This window comes from Salminus brasiliensis, chromosome 11 (genome assembly GCF_030463535.1).
Source record: "Salminus brasiliensis chromosome 11, fSalBra1.hap2, whole genome shotgun sequence".
Classification (NCBI taxonomy): Eukaryota; Metazoa; Chordata; class Actinopteri; order Characiformes; family Bryconidae; genus Salminus; species Salminus brasiliensis.
The window spans coordinates 5,969,868-5,980,181 of record NC_132888.1 but is presented as its reverse complement, the minus strand read 5'-3'; the positions used below and the strand labels follow the sequence as shown (position 1 = coordinate 5,980,181).

Below are 10,314 nucleotides of genomic sequence, written 5' to 3'. Positions count from 1 at the left end.
ATATTGTAATTTAACAATATAATATTTAATAAATAAAAAAATATTAAGGAATTTAAAATTTAATTTAACTTTTTCTGATCTTCTAATAGTAATATTGTTTTGTTTTACAACCTGCCTACTGTACGATAGGCTGTACCTACCAGTTTGTGGCACCAGGGGGCGACTCCAGCAAGTTTAAAAAAAATCCACATGCAGGTTTATCAGGGCAGAGTCAGCAGTAGTGTCCTACTGCAGCCTAAAATTCCCAAGAACAGCCAGTAGAATCAGTAACGTAGGTAAAGGTGTCAAAAGTATTCCCATTCATCACTCAGGTAGAAGTGAGTGGAGATACGAGGGTTTAAAAGACTTCTATAGAAGCTGAAGTATCAACTGAAGCTTTTTACTCCAGTAAAAGTGTAAAAGTACTGGTTTCAGAACCACTTCAAGTAGAAAAGTAAAAGTAATGGTAGGAAAACAAAGGCCGAAAGTTTAGGCCGCACCACAGGGGTCTATAGTGCCCCCCCCCCCACCCCCCCCCCCCCCCCAAAAAACAAAAAACAAAAAAAAAACCCATTTCTCTAAAAGCCATAATGAGGAGAATGATCTATTAAAATGTTGATGTTAAAATGTTGGGCTGCACTAGGCTCCTGTTTCAGCTGCAGATCTGCCCACTGAAAATGAAGCATTTCAGTAATATCAGCTCTATTAAAGGAGCGTCTCTGAGCTCTACTGAGCATCAACATGAGCTTCATGGAGGAAAATATGAGGAGTCGTTGTCTAGAAGTTTTGTAAAGCTGCAGAAAGTCAGACTTCAGAGGCGTGTGATCAATAAGCTTTATTGGAGTGTAAATGTGGGGCTCAGTCGGGACGTTTCACTGCAGCTCTCTTGAGTCTCTGCCACGGACACAGTCTTCATACTAGACTACAGACGTCTGCTGTGAGCTCGCTGGAGAGTGACGGGACGTGTGCAGGTGTGATAGGTCGCTTACAAACCAATAGGGAGTCAGAATGGTGTCTGTTTATACTTCTCATCCAATCACGATCAGACTTACACTTTCCAGAGGGTGTGATTTATCTGAATAGGGCATTGTTTTAAGGACGACGAGTCGGGCAGTGAGTACACACACACACACCCAGAGCAGTGGGCAGCCAACTCCAGCACCTGGGGAGCAGAGAGGGTAAAGGGCCTTGCTCAAGGACCCAACAGTGGAAGCTTGCCGAGCCCGGGAATCGAACCCACAACCCTGTTATCAATATCCCGGTGCTTTAACCACTGAGCCCCAGGAATCACATCAGTACAACACATGGATTCGCCATTGTTCCTCAGTTTTTATTGCGTAACAGAAGCTCAGAGAAACACAACCCAAAGCACAACTCAAAAACAACGTATTTACATCATAAACACATCATCTCATCATCTCTCCAACAGCGGAGCACGTCTGTGTGGCGCACAGGCCTGCGGAGTCGAACAGCAGAACACAACAATAAAAAATAAAGTGTTACCAGCATGAGCTCCACTCTTACCACTATGTACAAAAGCGACCTTCAGTTAAAATAAGTTTCTTTATATTCATAAATATCTCTATAATCTCCTCTTATAGTACATAGATCTGCATGCTTGGCCGTTTCGATCTCTTCATTCTATAAAACTATACCATCTGAAGCATGTCGAGAATATAAATAATGCTCCTAAAAGCAACCGGACAGTAGAAAGCAAACGTTACCCTGCTGGAAAAAAACAACAACAGCCTGGTCAGGTCAAGCTGGTCAAGCTGGTTGACCAGCTCAGCTCTTGACCAGCATGGGGTAAGTTTTCATTTGAGATTGAGATGGTTTAGCTGACCAAGCTAGTTAACCAGCTAGATCATCACTAAGCAACTGACCACCATGACCAAGCAGGTTGACCAGTATGACCAGCATGTCCATGTAGGTTGACCAGTATGAACCAGCATGACCAAACTGGCTGATCAGTATGACCAGCATAACCAAGCTGGTTGACCAGTTTGACCAGCATGATCAAGCTAATTGACCACTTTGACTAGTTTGACCAAGCTTGTCAACCAGCATGACCAAAGTGTTTGACCAGTATGACCAGCATGATCAAACTGGTTGACCAGTATGAACCAGCATGACCAAGCTAATTGACCAGTTTGACTAGCATGATCAAGCTAATTGACCAGTTTGACTAGTATGACCAAGTTTGTCAACCAGCATGACTAAAGTGGTTGACCAGTATGACCAGCATGATCAAGCTGGTTGACCGGTATGACCAGTATGACCAAGCTAATTGACCAGTTTGACCAGCATGATCAAGCTAATTGACCAGTTTGACTAGTATGACCAAGTTTGTCAACCAGCATGACTAAAGTGGTTGACCAGTATGACCAGCATGATCAAGCTGGTTGACCGGTATGACCAGTATGACCACATCGGTTGACCGGTATGAACAAGCATGGCCAAGCTGATTGACTAGTATGACCACAGCATGCCCAAGCTGGCTGATCGGTACGCCCAGCATAACATAAAGGGGGTTGACCAGTAAGACCAGCATGACCACAGTACGATCAGCCTGACCAAACTGGTCAACCAGTTCACTCAAGTTGGTGATGCTAGACCAGCTAAAACATGTGCCATGCTGGTGAAGAGCTCAGCTGGTCAACCAGTCTAACCATAGGGTGTGTTTTCACCTGGATGGCCAGCTTTTCAACCACCATGACCTTCAAGGACCAGCTTAGACCATCTGAAACCAGCTAGCAGCAAAAGCTGGTCTTCAGCTGGGTTTGTCTGCAGGGTAGGACAATGATACATCTTTGTTAAGTACTGGACGGCCTTTGTCGGCGTCGGGGTCTTTCAGAGAGTATCGCTGCAGCATAGGAGTAGCTGTGTGTGCGTGAGGGTCTGGAAGTCAGTGGATTGAGGTGCTCACGGACGGCAGTCTGATCATTTTCTCCTTCCCGTCTCACTCAGCAACATCAAAGTCAGCTTCATTTGAGTTAAATGGTTAAGAAATCTAGCAAATCAGCATCGTTCCTCCTGCTACAGTGTATTCAAGTAGCCCAAAGCACTACAGTTTATAAACAACATTCGTTTCAGAAGATACAGTAAGAGTCTTTTCACGAAAAGTGAAGCATTGCACGTTTTCCCCTGAACTTCACAATGGTAGACGTGGATGTGGGCGTGGGCGCGGGCGCGGGCGTCTTAAAGCTTTGGTTTTAGTCCTGGCCTACAGCAGTCAGTGCCCTCCTGCTCAAAGCTAGAAGGAACTGTCCTGTTATGTCGTGTGTACTAATGATATTAGTGCAATAAAGCCAAGGTGCCTGTATTTTTTCCTTAAGCGAGCCCTCTGCGGGCGTCTCAGCCGCCCGGTTGCTGCAAGAGAGGCAGTTGCGCACGCCCAGGTGGACAGAGGCTCCCAGGGCAGGACAGTGAAGGCAGCAGCATCTCCAGTTGTGGTGAGCGAGCGAATAGCAAAAATAACACCCCCGCTCCGATTCTCCGGTTCTATTCCCCGCTCAGGCAGGAACAAACACCACTGGTATACCAATAAGACTCCCTGACCAATACTCCTGATGCACCACTCTCAAAACAACATGTTAATGACCAACACACCTTTTGAGTGTCAGTACTGGACAGTATGTGACTGCATAGCCACAAATAACACAAGAATAAGCCGTTTTAACTGAACACACAGGTGTGTTGCTTTTAACACATCTGCTTTGAGAGTGTACATTCAGATAAGAGCACCTGCTAAATCCACTGCAAAAACGATATACTCGCAACTGAAATCACCTTAAATCTAGTGTCTGATATGTAATATAGATCATTTAAGAGTGTTAGCGTCTCCAGAAGGGCAACTTTACAGGAGAGGGAAAAAAACCTTCCTAACTTTCAATAGAAGTCAATGTAAAGGGATTTTATTCCAAGGGATTTTGGAGCATTTCTATTGGCCCATTCGTCACGAAATTGTGGCAACGTGTAAAGAACAACTGCCAGATTCACATCATGTCACAAATGGAAAACGGCAAATGAAAATTTTATCTACTTATATTAATATTTAATTTAATTAAGCTTGTCAACCAGCATGACCAAAGAGATCGACCAGTATGACCAGCATGATCAGTCTGGTTGACCAGTATGACCAGCATGGCCAAGCTTGGTCATATGGAAAATGGCAAATGAAAATATTATTTACTTATATTAATATTTAATTGAATTAACTCATTTTATTTGCAGATGTTTTTTGAAATTTTATTCTACACCTCTAAAAATAAAGTTTTTTTTAATGGTTCTTTTCGCAATGCCACCGGAGAACCACTCTTGGTTCCATAAAGAAGCATGTCTGTACTAGAGATGTGTGAGTGTGAAGGAACCTCTTACAGGTCTAAAGAACCAATCACCTGATGGATGAAGGTTGTTACTAATTTCAAGACACTTTTAGTTTTTTAATAATGGACCATGCTTGTAATACAGATGCAAGAGTGTGAGGAACCTTTAAAAGGCCTAAAGAACCTTTATTTGATGTTCTTCTTCGTATGAAGAACATAAAGGTTCTTCAAATTCATTCACGTTTGTTTCCATAAAGAATCAGTGTTGTAAAAGAGACCTTTTAAAGACTTAAAGAACCTTCACTTGATGTTCTTCAAGGATCTTTACCAACATAGAGGTTCTTCACATTCTTCACATTCACTTTTATGGCATTGCTCAAAGAACCATTTGTAGCACCTTTGTTTTTAAGAATGTACTGGTGTAGATATGAGCCAAATGATCACCATTTTCTCCAGATAAAATAAAACTAATAAACAAATATTATTACTAAATAATATTATAATAATCTTGAACCAAAAAAATGAGAAATATTAAATATAATTAAGATGATTTCTCTTGCTCTATATATATTTTTTGCAGTGTACAAAAAAAAAAAAACACATCTCAACTGGACCAAGATAAGGAAGCCCTGGGTCAGTCCAAGACTAGCAGCAGCCACCAGCATTCAGTGTAGAGCAGCAGTCAGCGGTTCAGAGGCTGATGCCGGTCACGCTGGAGTCCGGCAGGTAGGCGGTGATGGCCCGGTAGCCCTGAGCCCGGCGGATCATGTCCCGGATCTCGCAGTTCAGCTCGGTCAGCCGCCCGCAGGCCTCAGACAGGTCCTGCCTGGATCCCACCAAAGCAAACGTGCCCGTCTGCCCCAGCGTCTGGTGCCGGAAATAGATGTTCAGTAGAGTCTGGGTCTCGTTCTCCGAGCTGCCGCCGAAAATGTCACTTGGCCACGTCCTCCTGCAAAGGATGAGATGAGTAATCTAGTGAGTAACTCTTTTAATCATCATCATCATCATCAGCATCATCATCATCATCACTCGCTCTGAAGCACAGTAATGAACAGACTGCTAATTTTACACTACAGAGTACAGGGATTACTCTGTAATCAATCCCGTCCTACAAGAACAGTTCAGCTAAAAATCCAGTTCACACAATGTCCCCCTGTCCCCAAAACCCGAGTCACTAAAAGGAGGTTTTTAGGGCATTTTTACAGCTGTCCTGAATACACAAATCCACACCCAGGACCGATTCTAGGCTCATGGAGAGTGGAGGGGCTCATTATCACTGGTTTTCTTACACACAGATGAATTCCATACAAACCGTGGATCAACTGCACAATTTCTAACCTCACTTTTTCTTAATTATCCATCTAATCTGTTAATACATGCTTCTATGTCAAGTATTAAACATGTATTCACTGACAATCTTAATATTTAAGATTCATATTTCTTTAAATAAAGAACAACTACCAGAGTCACCTTATGTCAAAAAGATACAAATGGACAAATGGAGATACAAGGTTTTTCCAGGACAGCAATGAAAACATTACTCATTTTATTTGTAGACGATCTTTAAAATTGTACTAATCTTTAAAATTGTTCTTCAAATGGTTCTTTGCGCAATGCCACAGAAGAACCACTTTTCCATAAAGAAGCATGTCTGCACTAGAGATGTGTGAGTGTGAGGGAACCTTTTAAAGTTCTAAAGAACCAATCACCTGATGGATGAAGGTCATTACTAATTCCGAGGTTCTTTACACTCAGACACTTTTGGTTTCATAATGGACCATGCTTGTAATACAGACGCAAGAGTGTGAAGAACCTCTCAAATACTCAAAGAACCTTCACTTGATGTTCTTCAATGTTCTTTACCAACATAGAGGTTCTTCACATTCTTCACAAGTGGTTCTTTTATGGTATCTCTTAAAGAACCATTTGTAGCACCTTTGTTTTTAAGAGTGTACTGGTGTAGATATACAGTACATTTCATAGAGAACTTGTTCTAGTGTCTGTATTAGAGATGTGAGAGTGAGAAGAACCTTTTAAAAGCTTAAAGAATCTTCACTTGAGTCTCAGCCAAACTCTCATCCATCTCGATTACAAACACGATTCTTTATGAAACCACAAGTGGTTCTTTCTCATTAAGAACCAAGCTTGTAGAAGAGATGTGAGAAGAATGCTTAAATATCAAATACACTCCTGATTAGTTTTAATATGTTGCTGAATAATAAGTAACCAATTACTAATATAATATAATAATAATATCAATGTATTTACTGTACAACAAGCATATAACTATTAACAGTCATTAGCACCTAAACCTACTACTAGAACTCATATATGCACAGTCACGCAGCACCCACAAAGACTTCTCCCCACTCACACTACACCTGAATTCACAGAATTCCTGATATTTTTATTATTATTTTTTGTAAATAATGTAAACATTCAGATTCTACTAAACCTGTACATTTAACTGCGTTCAATATTGTAAATAGAGAGTATGTACAGTGTATGTATTGTGTATGTATAGTGTATGTATAGTGTGTATAGACATTTCAACAGTAAGACTGTATAGTAGCGGTGGATGTAAGTGGCCAGAGAGAGAGCTATGATCTCGCCATTGCAATCAGTGTTAAGCCTCAAAGAGCTCTTTTGCATTATTGGAAGAAGCTGACCAATCACAAACAGGAACTGACCACGAGTCCTTAAATATGCTGGTATGTGACTAGTTTCCGCGATCATGGTGAGTCCAAATGGACATGGAGTCCAAAAATATCTTTTATTTCCTTTCATGAGTGCGAAGACTGGCTCAACAAAATACGCTCAACTACCTTGACCTGACAGAGTTACAGATCAGTTAACTGTTTTTCATCTCACCTTTACTCCTGCGTAATGTACGTGAGGATAAAAGTGATCTGATTTGAGTAAAAATGAAAGTGATGATTTGAACCAAACGTTAATGTAGATAAGTCCCCCTTAACCTTAAATACATCTAATCAGCAAAGGCATCCCTGTGTTTGAAAGTACCTTCATTCTGCAGCTATGAGTCTAATGTAGCTAACAGGTAATGGAAGCTTACAAACCACCAATTCCAGCTACATTGGCTAAACTACATTGAGATTTAATGGAGCCTCTAATAGACTTGCTAGCACTGGAATAGCCTCTAATAGACTTGCTAGCACTGGAATAGCCTCTAATAGACTTGCTTCTATGGCTTCTGATACTTTATGACTACCTGTTCTCTGTAAACATGGACAAAAGTACAGATTAGACAAGACAAGACAGCCATATTCACCATTAGCCTCCACCTTTAACTCATCTGTGCAGTGAACACACACACATACACACTAGTGATCAAACACGCGCATGCCCGGAGTGGTGGGCAGCCATCGCTGCGGCACCCTGGGAGCAGAGAGGGTGAAGGGCCTTGCCCAGTCTTTACCATCTTTATCTTTGGTTTATTTGCTAATCTGTTACATTAGGATAAAGTAAATGGTGTATAAAGAGATTTTCGCCTACAGAGTGCCTACATTCATACAGGTGTTCTCCACTGTTATGACGGTCATCATAACCACAACCTAAATCTATCAAAGTCAGACTGTAGTATCTATAATTGCGCTTATCCAATAACGATATCCAAAACAGGACTCCTCTGAGAGCTGACTGCCGAGCTGCGTGAGTGACTCACCTGCACTCCTGAATGTAGCGGACGGCTGTGGTGAACTCGTTGTTCCTCAGGCTCTCCAGGATGGCCTGCACCGCAGCCTCTGAGGAGCTGAAGGAGGGTATAGAGGACACATCACTGCCTTGGGCTGCCTGCTCTCCTTCCACCATAGCAGCCGCTGCCCGCAGGTTACTCTTTAGATCATTCAGCTCCTTCGACATGTTCACCAGCTGGAGAGGGAAAACAGGACGTGAGCTTATTTTGCTTTATGAGGTCAGCCTTCCAGACCCCAGCTTTAGAGCTGCATGATGCTGAAATACCAGTGCTGTGATTGTATTGATGCAGTAGTAGCACAATTGAGAATCACCTCGCAATATATTTAACCACATTGCAGAGCAGATATTGTGGCATGGTTGAGAACTGAACTGCATTTCTGCAGCCAATTAAAGCTCGATTAAGCTCTTATGTGGAACTGGGATTGGTCAGGATGATCACAGTGAAGCACTGTGATTGGCTAGATGGCTCATTTACATTTGCAGCATTTAGCTGACGCTCTTATCCAGAGCGACTTACAATATTACTCATATTACCAAGGACTCTTATTGGTGTAGCACTGCATAGTCACCCAGACCGGGAATCAAACCCTGGTCTCCCACATGGTGTGGTAGCTCACTGGCAGATAGTGATGTTATCTGTTGCGCCACACCAACCCAATCCATTTTCATACCTCAGGCTTCTGCAATGCCAGAACATCACGATAGCAGCCCTGTCCAAATGTCTTTGGGTAAAAAGGACTGATTTTGGCCTGAAAGAGCTTGACTGATTTTGGCCTGAAAGAGCTTGATACCATCAGAGCTTGTCTCCCAAAGAGAAACTGAGACGATGCTGAGAATCTGCTACAAAATACAGTAATGCAAAATACACGTATTAGAGAACAGCCTACCTCTGGGACAGAGCTGATAGCGTGGACCTGGCCGATCAGCTTACAGTAAGACTGAAAAAGCAGGAGCAGTTGAAAGTGGAGCTTGTAGAGTCGCTGACATAGCTCCAGTTGCTGGAGAGAAAAGGCAGAGCAGATCAAAATTCTCAGACCAGTTTTTTGATTCATTTTGTCAGATAATTTGTCAACATGCTGAAGATTTTAGGCAAAATAGAAAAGGGGTCTATTTACGTGTCTTAGAGTAACTCTACAAAAGTCTATTCAGTTTCTATCAGTAAGGAAATTAATATATACTTTACTATAAAATAAACTACGCACCAGAAACCAAAATCTAACTCATTTTACACTAATAACTCTAACACTAATCAGTATTTGATGTCTGAAGTTTGCCTCTGTAGTTTCACCCTGGTTAGGGCTGTTCAGCTTTAGCAATTCTAATGACAAGTGATGGGAGTCAATGGGACATATTCACAGAGTCAATTCCAGCCAATGTCCTCAATTCCAACAATCAAATCATACAGAGATGAAAGAGATACAGCTAAATAAAAATATCTGGACAGTAAGTGTTGATCTCTTCAGTAAAACCCTGATATTAGAATAAACACTAATAATAACACTCCTACAGAAAGTGGTGGTGGTTCTCCATCACTGTGTTCATCATTAGAACATCTACAAAGTTCTCCTCATGGAGTCTAGTACTATTTAGAGTTCTCCTCAGATCAACACCTGGTTTGGTGGTAAATCAGGGCTTAATGATGCTAAATCAGGTTCAACAGATCTGGTGTCACACTGGGACACTTTGAAGGACCAGCTAAATCACCAGACCTACATCCCAGGTCTTAGTCTGGAACAGTCGGGAAAATGTGGAAATAAGCACATACTAACTCAGTACACAGAAAAGGCTGGTGAGCTTATCAATGACAAAATTATTATGTCCAAATGTTTGTGGACACCACTTCTAATGAGTGCATTCAGCTACTTTAACTTGCACCCATCGCTAACTCAGTTGTGCTAATGCACACACACAGCTTGTCTAGTCCCTGTAAAGAAGTACTGCCAATGCAACAGGACTCTCTGGAGCAGATAAACTAGATGAACCTATTGGCACCATGCTGCCTAATGCTAGGTGTGGGCTATAGAGGGGTATAATACAGCCCCCCAGATTGAGCTGTGGAGAAGTGGAAGAACTGTGTTCTCTGGAATGATGGATAGTGCTCCATTCAATACTTGGGGTGGTTAGGCGGTGGTCATCACCCAACATCCTGACCTCACTAGCACCCTTGTCGCTGAATACAATCAAATCCTCACAGCAGAGCTCCTTCCAAAATCTAGCAGAAGGCCTTCTTTCCTGGACAGTAGAGACAGTTACTCCAACAAAAGCAGGAGAAACTCTTTTAATATCCTCGATTTCA

At 42.0% G+C, this 10,314-nt stretch overlaps 1 protein-coding gene across 6 annotated transcripts in view; it reads right to left on the bottom strand.

Annotated features, from left to right (window-relative positions):
* Window positions 1-1,288: 1,288 nt before the first annotated feature.
* Window positions 1,289-10,314, bottom strand: part of frya (furry homolog a (Drosophila)) — a 143,235-nt gene continuing 134,209 nt past the window's right edge. For all 6 annotated transcript variants that reach the window (XM_072691491.1, XM_072691488.1, XM_072691489.1 and 3 more), the window contains 3 exons: window positions 8,906-9,016; window positions 7,987-8,192; window positions 1,289-5,253 (listed from right to left, as the gene is read on the bottom strand). In XM_072691491.1, coding sequence (XP_072547592.1) covers window positions 4,995-5,253; window positions 7,987-8,192; window positions 8,906-9,016 — 576 coding nt within the window. In that variant the 3' untranslated portion in view covers window positions 1,289-4,994. The remainder of the gene's footprint in view (window positions 5,254-7,986; window positions 8,193-8,905; window positions 9,017-10,314) is intronic.